The 15,637-nt window shown below is 41.3% G+C and overlaps 1 protein-coding gene across 1 annotated transcript in view; it reads left to right on the forward strand.

Moving 5' to 3' along the window:
- Positions 1-7,863: 7,863 nt before the first annotated feature.
- The window catches only part of SP4 (Sp4 transcription factor), a 42,027-nt gene continuing 34,253 nt past the window's right edge, over positions 7,864-15,637 (forward strand). The window contains exons 1-3 of the mRNA XM_060248637.1: positions 7,864-8,096; positions 8,731-8,828; positions 9,224-10,751. Coding sequence (XP_060104620.1) covers positions 8,090-8,096; positions 8,731-8,828; positions 9,224-10,751 — 1,633 coding nt within the window. The 5' untranslated portion in view covers positions 7,864-8,089. The remainder of the gene's footprint in view (positions 8,097-8,730; positions 8,829-9,223; positions 10,752-15,637) is intronic.

A 15,637-nucleotide genomic window follows, 5' to 3' on the forward strand; every position in this document is an offset into this window, starting at 1 on the left:
TTGATGGACCAAGGGTCTGATTCAGTATAAGGCAGCTTCATATGTTCACCAGAGAGAGCCCAAATAAACTCAGAATGATACCACAGCAGGCATGTACCACAGAATGGCACAAGGGGGACTTCTTTTAGGGTTGCCAATTCCCAGTGGGGACAGGGGATTCCCTGGTTTGGAGGCCCTCTCCCTGCTTCAAGGTTAGAAGAAAGGGGAGGGGGGTGAATGTCTGTTGGGGTCTCCATTATACCTTATGGAGACTGGGTATATCAATCTGTGAGTATCTGGGAATATGGGAGGACTTTTTTGAGGTATAATTTATAAGCATCAGATTTTCAGCATAGCATCTGATGCCTCTCCTCAAAACTAAAGCCCCAAGGGGGTTCAATTCTAGGAGCCCCAAAAGAAGGTGCCCCCATCCTCCATTATTTCTAATGAAGGGAAGGCATTTAAAAGGAGTGCAGCCCCTTTAAATGTGATGGAACCTTTTGGAGTTCAGTCATGATTATCAGAACCTTGCTCCTGGCTCCACTTCTAAAGTCTCATGGCTCCACCCCCAAAGTCCCCAGATATTTTGTGAGTTGGACTTAGCAGCCTTATGTTATTTACCAAATTTTGCTGCTCCATGTGGAACATTTGTGCATGTGGAACAGCAGAATCAGGGAAGTAACTCCCCACCAGTGTGGTTTGGGAAAATGGCACCATTTTGATCTCATATGGTTTTTTTTTTAAAACAAACAAACAAACAACTGTTCCCTGCAACTGCTGTGTGACTGCAAGAAACCTGAACTCAACTCTTTTAAAACTATAATTTGTAGAATGGTCCTTAGTTGTTTTCACCAAGCCCATTGTGTAGTTCTTTTGAATCCATAATCCTCTCAGAATAGGCCAAATGAATGCTGAGTAGCACTGAGTCCAAGCATTGCCCTTATTGAGGACTAGAAGATTAAATGGTTCCAAAAGCTTCAATTATAAAAATGAAAGTTAAAAAAGTTTTTTGGGTGTGAAATTTAAAATCTTTATTTCTAGGTCTGGTGACAGAGCATTGTCACACCCCCACATTTGACAGAGAGAAAAGTGAGAAGTCTAGAATTAATATTTATTTACTTTCAAATGAAGTTGGGCATGAAGAGATCAAATTAAAGCAAGGTCATTAGTAAAGAAGCAAGGATTTTGCCATATATGTTGAACATGTGTTATATAGAACGGAGATTAATATGGTTGTTAAAATCAATTCTTAATGCACATTGAAGAGGACCAATTTTTATTCTAGCATTGGCTTTTGTTTAGTTTTTATTGGATTAGTACATAAAACTTAAACTAAAAGAAAAACCTATTAAACGTTCAGGTGCCACAAGACTTCTGCTTATTTTTATTTGTAACATCCAGGTTGATGAAGAGTTCTGGAGAACTCACAAGCTTGCAGTGAACAAACAAGAACCCAGGGGGACAGAGCTCAAAAGGCCTGTGCCTCAAAGCGACTGCTCAGATCTCCCTAGGGAAGCGTCTTTTTTGCTTTGATATTCAAGGAAGTCTCAGCGAGATTCTGTCGGTGGTAGAAGTCACAATGAGAAGACTTACAGCCCACTCAGATATGACAACACACACACACAGAGGGTAACAGCTTTCCAAAACACCAGCAGCTCATAGCTCGGTTGACCTCCCCACGATTCCTTCCTGATACACCCCCAAGAGTCAAAACAGCTGCCTGCAAAAAAGGGAATGTGTGTGAAACACTTGGAACACTGAAAGCACTGATTGCCATATCCTCCACTTACAGCTGCTGGAATGGCCTTGGGTTAGCCATAGCTATCACATGAGTTGTCCTTGAAAGGGCAGATGCTGTGAGAGCCCTCTCAGCCCCACCCACCTCACAGGGTGTCTGTTGTGGGGGGAGAAGATACTGGAGATTGTAAGCCGCTCTGAGTCTCTGATTCAGAGAGAAGGGCAGGGTATAAATCTGCAGTCTTCTTAAATAAGGTTTGTTTTCTTCTACTCTGAACAGCTGTAGAATCATAGAGTTGGAAGGGGCCATATAAGCGATCTAGTCCAAGTCCTTGCTCAATGAGTAGAGCTGTCTCCATTATTGCATGTCCATGAGAGATATAACTGTGCTGGGTCAAACAACTATCTGTTAAGCAGCTTGCAATGGTGCAGGAACTAGGATGTAGTAAGAGAGTTAGCAACCTAACAGAGGAGCACCTAGGTATACACTGGACAGTGCAGCTGTTGGTCATATAACAGCATCAGCATAGTTGGTCACATGAAACTGCTTTATACTGAATTAAACCATTGTTCTATCAAGGTCAGTATTATCAATTCTGACAGACTGCAGATCTCCAGGGTCTGACACAGAAGTCTTTAATATCACCTACTACCTTGAGCCTTTCAATTGGAAACGCTAGGGATTGGACCTACAGGTGGAGAGCTGCTGTTAGTTGCCTGAGACCCCTATTGCAATTATATTGATCTACCTTACAGGATGGTGGTAGCTATTACAAGATAATATAGGTGAACCATTTTGAACACTTGAAAGTATTGTCCCAAAATTAAAGGATTCCAATACGATAGCTAAGAAAGGGGACATTCAACCCAATCAAAAGCTTTTTGTGCCTCATGAAACATCTTCCTGTTATTATAAATACCATATTAAATGTTATTAAGACTGTTTAGCCATCATCTGAATTTCTGTCACCATCATATTTCTGATACACAGTACCATCAATGAGAAACCATACAAGGGTGCCTGCAATATTTTTGGATTTTCATTATAAGGCTCTTGACTGTAAGTAGACACCTTGAATTTAAAATTTTTCCCTGATGCTGATGCCTCATTACCAATCTAAGTTTGCTATTTTTCCAGAGATTCTGTCAAGTCTTAGCTAGGATTGATAAAATAATAGGTCAAGTCATCACTCTGATCTTGGATCTGAACCTGCTAGAATTGTGGTCTGACTTCTCTTTGAATAATGGTAAGAATGTTGTTATTTCTATCTTACTGGCAGTGGCAAGGTTAGCCATTGCTTCCAAATGGAAAGCCAAGGAAACACCAACTTTAGAACTATAGTTCAGTAAGCTATAGACACAATTTGTGATGGGAAAGATCACTGATGGTCTAAACCCTCACTCCTGTGATGACATGAACAGCACCTTTATAGGTAACTGGCTCCTGATTCTGGAGTATTTAGCTGAGAATGAGATTATTCCATCTAATGTACACTTCTGGAAATGGATTTATATTTGAGTCTATGGTCACTAACAGTTTCTCTGTTGGGGTAATTTACTAGCTTAATGCCCCTAATAACAGGAGTACTTGCCTTCCCTTTACTATGTAGTTGTTATCACATCTTTCACCTGTTTTTCTCCAATATGTGCTTTTTTAATGAAATAAACTTATTTTTAAAAAAAAAAAACCCCAAATTTACTATCATGAGTTCTTTTAAGATGGTTTTAATGTTTGGAAAGATATTGAGCTAAAAATGACTATGAAGAAAACAGATGCATTAAGCATGAGTATTCAGACAAAATTATCTGAGCTATGATCTGGTGGGCTTGTAAGCTTGCCAAATATTGGATAATATATTCGTCTTCTCAAGCTGCAAATTACACACTTCTTATTGAAGTAATTCAGCATGATTTAAAGAACGGGTCTGCACAAAAGATTCCTGACTAGGGAAGATAGCTGCAATAAGTATCTTGCTCAGATTTTTGTTTGTGATGAGAAACGCAGTGACTCCAATTTGTTTCCATGAAAAAAGAAACTGGCAACAAATCTAAATAAACTTTCTTTAGAATAATAAGGGCTGTTAAGGCTACAATTCAAAAGCCATATGTAAAATGAAGCTTGGATGTTTCTAGTACTGCTTCATGATGATGATGCATTGTCAAAGTCGGATCTATCCCTCTATCCAATATTGCTCTTACAGGTGTAATCTTGAGTAGAGCCCTTTCAAGGACAACCTTGATAATACTGACCTTGATAAATATTTGACTGGTACATGGTGTTCTGCAATTCCAGTTCTAGCCAAACTCTTGTGAATTGCACATTTATCTTCACAGGATTCTTGCTGTTCCAAGCAACTCTGTCTTCTGGAGCTGAGGTGGTGTTATTTGTTCAATGCCCAGAATATCCAGGTATTTCTTGAGGCTCCTCGGTACCGTTCCAAGGGCTCTAATAACAACTGGAACAATAGTAGCCTTCTTCTCCCAGAGGTGCTTGAACTCTATTTGTAGGTCTTGGTATTTTGCAGTCTTCTCCTGCTCTTTCTTTTCTCTTCTGGTGTTTCCTGGGATTACAGTGTTGATCCAGACTTCATTTCTCATTTTTCCTACCACTGTGGTACTGCGGTTGTTATGCTTTAGGTGTTGGCGATCAGAAGTCCCAAAGAATCTTTGTTTCATCATTCTCCATGATCTTGTCAGGTTTGTGCTATTCTTCTTAGTCCTAGTTAAAGCCTGTTTTGCAATGGATTAAATGGTATATTTTAGAACAGAGCTGTATTAATATACAATACTTCAAAAATAATTTGTTATGAAAAAGCACGTAACATATGTAACTTAAGCTGAATTCTTTCTGCTTGCATTGACGAGTTGTAAAAACTTGGAAATGATCTTTGTCACATTTTACTTTCTTTATATGGAAGTGTTGTTTCTAATGTCTGGAAAACTTTAAAAAGTAGATTTAAGGATCTAGCGCAGAAAGTTTCTTGCATGATCAGATCACAGATTGCTCCGAAATTGGGTGGTATATTAGTTTCAGTACCTTCAGTCAAACAATGGCATCACTGCTTTAGAAACAGAACGATTGAAAATTAAATAACCTTTCACCAGTAAATACAAAAAAGGATAATGCAAAGGGCATAACATTTTATCATGAGGACAACTACATAGACCAAAAACATAGCCAGCTTTGATGTAAATTTTTAAAGTTATGTACACTAGAAAAATTTCTTTGAGGTGGAACCTCTTCTTCAGACATTCTTGAAGAATCAAAGTCTAAATACAATAGACGTTATACTTTGTACTAGAATTGTTTGATGCTTCTTATAACATTATTTATATGCTATTTGTTATAATACTAAAAACCTTTCTATAACAAAACAAAGTGCAAAATAAATGCTAAGTATTATTTGCTTCTAAGTACATTGCTTCACACTTGCACACATCTTACAGTGAATGTACATACATCTATTGGAAGAAAGAGCCAATGCACATTCACTTTGTGTGGAGTGGAGGAACAGAACTAGTACTTGTATTAATGTGCTTAAATTGCAGATGTAATATACAAATTACTCAATGAATTACTTGAGAGTTTGAGCATGGTCTTGGACACCTCCTTATCTATAGAGATCCAGATCACAAATTATTACCAAGCTGGCATCCTACCAGCTGCGCCAAGCAAGGCAACAGGCCCTTTTCCTGCCTCGCCCTGACCCAGCCACAGTAATCCATGCAATGGTCACCTCCGTACCAGATTACTGTAATTCACTCTACACTGGCCTGCATGAGACTGATCCAGAAACTCCAACTAGTTCAGAATGCAGCAGCATGGGTTCTGACAGGAACACCACGGACTACACATATTCAACCTGTGCTGTGCCAGCTGCACTGGCTTCTGGTGGAATACTGGGTCAGGTTCAAGGTTTTGGTATAGATCCTTAAGGCCCTGAGTGGTCTGGAACCCATATACCTTCAGGACTGCCTCCTCTGGTATGTCCCCCAAAGATATACTGGTGATCCCTAGCCCTAAGAACACCTAGCTGTCCTCCCATCTGGTGGAATTCTCTGCTAAATAATATTCACTCCCTACAGGACCTTAAAAAGTTCTGTAGTGCATGCAAGGCAGAGATGTTCCACCAGGCTTTTGATTGAGGACAGCAATGGGTTCAGTCTTACCTGGCACTCCCTTCCCCTCCCTGCTTTATCTCATTGCTGCTAGCCAGTTATACATTGTATCCAGGGCTTTTTTTTTTTTTAGCAGGAACACACAGGAATGCAGTTCTGGCTGGCTTGGCACCAGGGGGCGTGGTCCTATAAGCAAATGAGCTTCTGCTGGGCTTTTTCTTCAAAAAAAGCCCTATGCTAAACAATGGTGATGTCAGGGGGTGTAGCATAATATGAAAATGAGTTCCTGCTGGGCTTTTTCTACAAAAAAAGACCCCGATTCTATCTGTTCTGAGACTACCTGATGTTGTTAGTTTAATTTTTAACTATTATTGGATTTTATATTGTATATTTTTGTTGTCAACTGCTGTAAGCTCTGTGAATCAAGGAAGGGCAGTATACAAATTGAAATTATAAATAAAATAATATATATATACAGGACTACAGTTATTATCTATTGAGTAAAACATAGGCAGTCCAAAACAGGATTGACTGTGCTTGGGCGTAACATAATTTTGATCAGGAAAAGAGCATGGAATTAAATGGTTAAACGTTCCTTCTCATCTTTCTAATGCTACCAACATATTCACAGCTCCTCCAATTGCAATTCATTTTTTAAATGGGAAGTTCCATCATAGTTCTTTTGAATAAGACATAGCTTGAGCCTAAGCCATGTGTGTTTGTCAGTCAAGCTACATGGCTACAGGACCAGAGTTCAAATATACCTCCTGAAATTCTTAACGTCAAAGACTGCTCTTTTGAGTGGGAGACCTAGGTTCTGAGCTTAGTGGAACTATTTTCTGCTTCACTTATATTTTGTCATTTGAAATCACTGAATTCCTCCCATTTTCAAAAATTGTACTCTCACAGTTTGGATCTAGCTGTCCACCATACACATTCAATAGTATGAATGGACACAGTATACAAGAAAATCCTTAACTATTCTTCCCCCTCACACCATGCCAAGGAAATCTTACTGACAACTTGATTCAATGTTACCAGATTAATAGCTATCATCAACACCCCTCTCCCCTTTACCAGGTTACGTCTCACGCTGCAGCTGAACTAGCAGCGACCAGACCGCAGCAAGAAACAGCATCCTCAACAGCTGTTCCTGCTAACACGGATGAGCTCTAGCGTCAAAAGCAGCAAGCGGCATCCAGCTTGCTTCGCGCACGCGCAAATTCACTCAGTACTACAAATCCCGGCATGTAGTTCAGCTCACTATAGCCAATCATAAGCAAAAGTTAGAACTCAACACCCCAAGTTTGTACATAAATACGCTTCCCAATTACTCCCCCATACACCGCTCACAAAGGCACTATGGAGGCTGCGTGGGGTTGCTGAAATGGAAAAGAAGACGGAGCCGACCAATTAGAAAACGAGAGCCCTCAAAGAGGCGAGGCGCCTGAAGCAGCCGACTCTGTTCTTCCCGCGCTGTCAGTTACACGCGCGCGAGTTGGGTGGTGCCTCTGCCGCTCGTCCCATGTCATTCGCTGCTTCGTTCTCCTAGGCTTGTCAATCAAAAGCTCAACAAGCTTTAGTGGGCGGGCAGGGAGGAAAAAGGAGCATTTTTTTTCCCCGCGTCGCTCCGCCCTTTAGCCGCCTCGGCTTTCCTTTGCCTTAGCGCTGTCAGGGACCCCCCCCCCCCTTCTGAAATCACAACGACGGTTAAATCTTCTTCTCCTTTAAGCTCGCGCTTCTTCAATCGCTCCCCTTTTTGCCCTCTTTTAATCCTACGTACCCGGCCGTTTGCCGACGCTGCCTCAGCTAGGTCGGGCCTCTCTAGTGTTTTATTTATTTAAATCAATCCAAGGGCCAGCGCGCGTGGGGCTCGCGCCTCCCTCGCTCCACCCTCCCCCCCAAGCCCAGCCGGCGGGCAGCTTCGATTCCCTCCTCAGTGGGTGTCGGCCTGGGCCTCGGAGCGCCCGCCCCTCCTCCTCCTCCACCACCCCCATTTCCCTCCCTTTCATCCCCCCTCCCTCATCCGACTCCAAATTGTCAATCAAGCGCTGGGGCTGAGGCGAACGGCGGCAGCGGGCGGAGAGACGAGCAGCTACGCCACAGCCCAGCGGCGGCCATTCGTGGAAAAATAGGCCGACCTGCTCCTCCCAGCTCCGGCAGCGACCGGCCTTCTCCCCGCCGCTACCCCAGCACCCCGCCCTCCGTCCCTCCCCTCCTCCTCGAGCCGCGCCTCAGCGGGCGTTAACGCGGGATGAGCGGTATGTAACCCCCCCGGCCCTGCCTCCTTCCCTATTCCCGCCCCCCCTTCTCGGCCACCCTGGCGCTCTTCTCCCTTTGCTGCTTTCCCGCCAACCTCAGCCTGCCTCCTCCATTCCTTCTGGGTCCCTTTTTCGTCCCCGTTCATCCCTCCCTCTGTCCCTCCTCCTTTCCTCCCTCTTCCATTCCCCCTTTCTTTCCTAGCCCTCACTCCTGTGCACATCCATTCCTCCTTCGTTGCTGTTTCCTCCCATTTTCCCCTCCCTTGCGCCTCCCTCCTCCTGCCCCTAAAGCATCCTGGGCCACTCAGTAGCCGCAGATGCTTTAGGGGCAGGAGGAGGAGGAGGGTTGTGGGTGGTTTTTTCTCCCCTCCTGCCTTGTAGTCTCCGAGAAAAGAAACCAATCAAACCTTCCTTTTCTGGGTTTTCACGCACTCACCAAGCCCTGTGGGCCGGGTTTCAAACCACGTTGGTTTTTTAGGAGCCCTGTGCAGTTGCAATGGTCTGGTCTGTGCCTTTTTATTAGAGAGGCATGGAGGGCAGGGAATCTGAGAATATTGTGATTTTTTTTGTGTAAATAAAGATACCTGTGTTTGAAGTATACGTGTGTGTGTGTGTGTATATATATATATTGCAGATCAAAAGAAGGAGGAAGCTATGCCCTCAGAGGGGGAGAATTCACCTGAGGCAGAAAACATCAGCAACAATAAAAAAAGCAAAACTGGAGCCTCTCAGGTACAATATATAAGAATATTCCAGTAATAACTGATCTTCAGCTCAAGGTATTAACCTATATGGATAAGCACAAGTTTTTATTGCCTGAACTGATTTGTATTTATGCATGGATCATTTTGCCCTCATATTTCTTCTGAATTTGTCAGACATATTCTGGAGAGGCTAGCTTTGTAGTAAATATAGATTATAAATGACTATTCTATTAGTTTACTAGTTAAAACACTTAGACCTCATCTTTCTTCATGGTTCATTGCAGCTTAGCAGTTATCCTATCATCTGGTCTGCTATGCATTTAGGTGTCTTGTTTTTTGAAAGTCTTGATATTCCTGCTGTTGTCTATAGTTTGGAAGTTATCTTTATCTCCTAATATGCTGTGCTGTCTTTTACTTTGTTAGGATTCTCAGCCTTCCCCCCTGGCACTCTTGGCAGCAACTTGCAGCAAAATAGGGACACCGGGTGAGAATCAAGCAACTGGACAGCAGATTATAATAGATCCAAGTCAAGGTTTGGTGCAGCTTCAGAATCAGCCACAGCAATTAGAATTAGTGACGACTCAACTTGCTGGAAATGCTTGGCAGCTTGTTGCTGCAGCTCCTCCTGCTTCAAAAGAAAACAATGTCCAACAAGCATCTTCTGTCACTTCTAGTGCAGCAAGTCCCTCTAGCAGCAACAATGGAAATGCATCTCCTTCAAAAACAAAACCAGGCAGTTCTTCTGGAGCAACTCCAGGACAGTTTCAAGTCATACAAGTACAGAATCCAGGTGGTAGTGTTCAGTATCAAGTGATCCCACAGATTCAGACAACAGAAGGTCAACAAATTCAGATCAGTCCTGCTAATGCCACAGCTCTGCAAGATTTACAGGGTCAAATTCAGCTCATCCCTGCAGGGAATAATCAAGCTATCATTACAACTACAAATAGGACAGCTTCTGGGAATATTATTGCTCAGAACTTGGCAAATCAAACAGTGCCAGTCCAGATTAGACCTGGTGTTTCCATTCCACTGCAACTGCCTATTGCTGGCACTCAGGCACAAGTTGTAACGTCATTGCCCATAAACATTGGAGGAGTAACCCTAGCATTACCTGTAATAAACGTTGCAGCTAGCAGTGGTTCTGGGCAGGTTACTCAACCCACTGATAGTGGTGTTTCCAATGGAAATCAGCTGCTATCCACACCTGTTACAACAGCTTCTGTTAGTAGTATGCCAGATTCTCCTACTTGCACGACTACTGCCTCTACGTCTCTAACAAGCAGCGAAACTTTAGTAAGCACTGCAGAAACTGGGCAGTATGCAAGCACAGCAAGCAGTTGTGAGTCTGCTACTGAAGATCCCCCAACAACTGCTTCTGAAACAGAGGCCCAGAACTCTAGTCAGCTTCAATCAAACGGATTGCAAAATGTGCAGGATCAGTCAAACTCTCTACAACAGGTGCAAATAGTAGGTCAGCCTATTTTACAGCAGATACAGATCCAACAACCACAACAGCAGATCATTCAAGCTATTTCTCCCCAGTCTTTTCAGCTTCAGTCAGGACAAACTATTCAGACAATTCAGCAACAGCCTTTGCAAAATGTTCAACTACAAGCAATGAGTCCAACTCAAGTGCTCATAAGAGCACCAACTTTAACTCCATCAGGGCAAATTAGTTGGCAGACAGTACAGGTCCAGAATCTTCAAAGCCTTTCAAACCTTCAAGTTCAAAATGCTGGGTTACCCCAGCAATTAACCATTACTCCTGTATCTTCAAGTGGTGGTACTATAGCTCAAATAGCACCAGTTGCTGTTGCTGGAACACCAATAACACTCAATGCTGCCCAGATTGCTTCAGTGCCTAATCTTCAAACAGTAAGCGTTGCCAATTTGGGTGCTGCAGGTGTCCAAGTGCAAGGAGTCCCAGTTACCATTACTAGTGTTGCAGGTAAGTGCTCTATTGACAATATACATTGAGTAGTGTAGTAAGCTCGGCTCCTTTGTTCAGTTATATAAGTGTAATAGCATCCCAATTATAGATATGTCTGCCTTTAGGGGACATTGAGAAAGTAGTTAAGATACATGTACATTTTGTCTGGGATCCAAAGAGCCCTTTGTCCAAAAAGGTTATTCTATTTTCCCTTTCAACATCAAGTGCCACCCTAGAAGGTCTTTGACTTTCCAGAGTAGATTTGGTGGGTGTTACAGTGAAAATGAAGGATATTTTGGATCGCTGCTATTTGGATAAAATAAGAACACCTCTCAGATTGTAGCTTGGGTTTTGTAAGAACTTACTGCTACTACTTAGAAGAAATTATTTGAACTCAAAGTGTTAATATAAGTAGATCATGGAACTAAACAACGGTCTAATAAAAGTATGAATTAATATGTATGCAGAGTATGTGTTCATGTGGTGCTGTTCTGATTCCTTTCAGGAGCTTGGAATTCACTGTGAAAATTGATTTGTGCTGATTTGATTCTCTGGTGAAAGGTGCAGGCCTTCTTAAAGTGGAAGAATAGGAACATAAAATAGTTTGACAGATATCTGAAAAGTAAGACATGTAGACAAAATGTACAAGACTGCAGCCAAAAAGTCCTGTCAAAACTAGTTGCGATTGCATGTGTGTAACTTCTTGTATTCCGTATAACATGCATATATAGGACTGTAGCTGTTGTAGTTTTGTAGAATACTTATTTTTAATCAACAGAAGTCATGACTAATAACTTACTAGTTAATGGAAAATTAATTTACACAAAGGAGTCCTTTGTTAGTTAATCTCTATAGCTAAGAGTAATCAATTTGCTTTGAAATAGATGGATGAATATCTTCTTTATCTGCCAAGTATATAAGAAATATTTGTAAATGATGCAGTCCTATGCAGAGTCCCTTCAGTCTAAACCTGTTACAGTGCAATCTTAAAAACACTTTCCTGAAAGTAAGCTGCACTGAATAGACCCAAGTAAGATTCTGAGTAGACCTGTTACAATCGTTCACTTTGTATATTAGTACAGACAGGGAAAATATCAGGATTATTTTAAAACAGCATTTGTTTTTAGTAGTCTTTTGAAAGCTGAAAAATCTTCAGCTGGTATTCTAGCTAATCTTACTTCATATTGGTGAAGTTGTACCTTGAGGTCAGTTTCATCTTTGATTGTAGATCTCTGAGACTCTAACTGATACTTGAGATGTCAGAAGGTTGGATTCTTATGAAAAGCAAAAGGTTGGGTAGATGAACCTCCCCATAATTTTTGTTTTTTCTACTCCCCCCCCCCAAAAAAAAATTCTAGTAATTATTGATAAACATTGCTAACACATTATTAACAGAAAGATATGTTTACTTTAGTTGTAGTAGTAATATGTTCACTTCCAGTCCTCCTCAAGCTGCCTGCCAATATATATGACAGTTAGGGGCAGGAATTTCTCATTCAGGTGAAGCTGTAGATTGGTAGTGCTGATATCTCTCCAGCCTTTCCTTCATGACAGCAGCAAAGATGCTTTTAGAGTAACAAGGATGATGGCTAAAATTCTTTTACCAAGCTTCCTGACCCAGCTACTGCTCTTTCCACCCTGCCTTCCCAGCGTTTTGAAGCTAAACTTTATTTATTTCATGTGAGCCCTGCCTTTCTCCCTAAAGGAGACACAAAGTGGCGCTTACACCATTCTCCTCTCTTCCATTTTACTCTCACAACAACCCAATGAGGCTGAAAGAGTATGACTGGCCCAGGGTCACACAGCAGACGCTCATGGCACAAGTGGGAATTCAAATCCTGGTCTCTCACATACTGGTGCGACACTCTTTACCACTGCATAGTGTGTAGCATCTGACAGTGGTAGGAATTTCCAGCTTCACAGAAGTGAAAATATTGTTCAAAGTGATGTGTTGATTCAGGGCCAAAAGATATATATGAGGACCTTGTAATAATTGTTTTTGAGTAGATTTTTTAAGATAAAAATTAGCGACAATGAACTAGCATTCTTTGTATATTTTAAGAAGGCATTTCAAGTACAGATAACCTTGTACAGTATTTTAATTTATAAGATAATTAGCCAAGAATTTTAAATACTCACATCTGGCTTATTGGAACATGGCAGTGAATGCATTCAAATATATGGGTCTGTTGCTGCTGTGGGTAGCTTGCCTCTCATGGAAGATGAATTAATATGACTTTGCTGAAAAGTTTAAATGTGGAACATAAATAGGAATGGATTTCTATGCATTATAGCAAATAAAACATTCTTTTTCAGTCATATTCTTGAGTTTATCCATATCCTGAGCGCTTTCAGTGCCGCATCAACTCTGTGTCATCCCCTGAAGTGAAGTGGAAACCATACATACACAGCTTTTAAAGGACAAAAATTATCTGTAAAGGTAGTTATTTACTATTATACCCCTATAAACCTCAATAACGTGGAAGAAGAATTTCCTTCTACATGAGAATGTGCCAATAAACTGTAAATAGCATCAGGTTATCAAATGTAGCTGTCCTAATTGGCCACAAACTTAGAAACAATGCAAAACTTCAACCTTTGCAGACAATGCACATCATTTTTATGGGAATCCTGAGATGAATTCCCAGGGTGGATAAAACCATTATCCAGTTAGCTGATAATAGTATTTTAAAACTGTTAGCTGCTAATAGTATTTTCCATTATTCAGTAATGAATTGCAAGATCAGTATCTCCTCCAGTTATGAATTTTCTAGGTGATGTTATACAAACTGTCTTTTTAGTTTTTAAAAATGGCTAAACCTTATTGGTTGTTTAAAGTATGACATACAAAAAAGTGAATTCAAAACTACCTGTTCTAAAACATTTCAAATATATATATATTGGCAATAAGTACTAATACCTTAAATATCAGCGGCCTAATTTACCCAGCACTGTTTCTATACTGTGGTAAAAACTTAAGTATCAGATTTGATTAAAAGCAACCTCCTGTCCTTCTGTATAGTTCATACTTCAACCGTGTCGTGACTAGTATTGATATTGTTAAGAAATGGGTTATTTCTAGCCTGGAAGGGAACTGTGTAATTTTGCCTCTAATGTAAAAGGCAAAGATCTCTGGACACACTATGGGTTACCTATGCTCAGGGCTTTTTTTGTAGCAGGAACTCATTTGCATATTAGACCATTCACCCCTGATGTAGCCAGTCCTCCTGGAAATTACAGTAGGTCCTGTACTAAGAGCCCTATAAGCTCTTGAAGGATTGGCTACATCAGAAAGGAGTGGCCTAATATGCAAAGGAGTTCTTGCTACAAAAAAGCCCTGCTTGTGTTCATATTCTAGATTTTTTTACCATGTTCTTTCACTAGATTTTTGCCTTGTGTAGCTTTGGTGTAAGGTGGTAATGTGCATCTTTAAGGTTTTCATATTTTAAAGTTTAGCGACTATCAATTGCATGTATTGAGGTTGGGGAGTGAGGAATAGGCTAACAGTGAAATCCTAAGCAGAGTACACCCTTCCAACTGTATTTAAGTTAATAGGTTTAATAGGATGTAACTCTTCTTAGAATAGCACTGTGGATTGCACAGATATTGTATCTCAGTGTTTGGTGGTTGTAAAGCATCCTCAGTTTTTGTTTTGTAAACCTAGGAGTTAGCTTTGTAGAAATCTCTGCCTAGGGATGACCACAAACTACCTCACAAACTAAAGTTTGTGATGAATTTTGGGTGGCTCATGAAGTGAAGTTTGTGGCAGGTCAGCTGACATGAAGTTTCCACCTGTTTGTAGTGGTTCTTGAATGACTACATTTCCAACAGACTGTGTCTGCTCATCTGACATCCGGGGTGTCAAAAGTCCATCCTGCAAGCCTAATCCAGCCCCCAGAGGAGATCTATGCAGCCTGCTATGATCTGCTTCCTTCTCCCTCTCTCCTACTTCTGTTGTTGCCATTTTCATTTTTCTCCATGGGATTGAGGCAGCTAAGCAAAGCAGCCTCTCGTCCCTCTTCCCTGAGGGAAGGGGGAAGAGTCTCAACCAAAGGTAGAGCTTGACACTGTAGTTCTGCTGTATGATAGTCTGGTACAGCTAGAACTCTCCAAATCAAAGCTGTACCAGGTTCTCTCAATCACACAGCAGAGCTACAGAGCCAAGCTCTTCCATTGGCTGAGGCTACTCCCTCCCCTCCCTTGAGGAAGAGAGCAATGCTGCTTTGCTGGGCTGCCTCAATCCCAAGGGAGAAATACAAAAAGTACCTTTCAGACTAACACGGTTTTATTCAAGGTAAGTATTAGCTTCTTGCCTTGCCCTCCCTCCCCACCTCTCATTAAATTGGTTTTGCCAAAGCTTTCCTTCGTGCAACTGGGGTTTCTCCTCCTTTTCACTGTATTCATTCTTTAATGATCCAGTCTTTCTCAGTAGGTAAGCAATGTGAACTATTTAGATGAGGAATAATAAGCCTGTGAAGTGGAGACTGGGGATTTTGAATTTAGGCTTCCTAGATAGTAGGCTAATACTGAACTTCATTTATTGTAATTAGCCATTGGCTACAAGTTTACAAAAATCTCAAAGAAAAGCAAAGTAAACTAGACATTAATGAACATACAAAGTAAAGCAAAGGGGTGCAACAACAAATGTAGTAGGCTAATACGGACCACTATACATTGCTGTCTCTCTGTTCTTGCACTGCCACGCAGGAGTTGTAGTTATTTTTCTGGGAAAAACTACAGTTTTGTAGACAAACACATAGCCCTCAGTCTGCACCATGGTGCATTCACGTGTTCTTAACCAGCACATGAAGCAGCTTGTGTACAAAAGCTCACAATGCCCAGTCACTTCATATTTCCACTGGGTCTTAGGCTCAAAGCATTGACCATGAGATTTCTGTAATGAA

This window comes from Heteronotia binoei, chromosome 10 (genome assembly GCF_032191835.1).
Source record: "Heteronotia binoei isolate CCM8104 ecotype False Entrance Well chromosome 10, APGP_CSIRO_Hbin_v1, whole genome shotgun sequence".
NCBI lineage: Eukaryota > Metazoa > Chordata > Lepidosauria > Squamata > Gekkonidae > Heteronotia > Heteronotia binoei.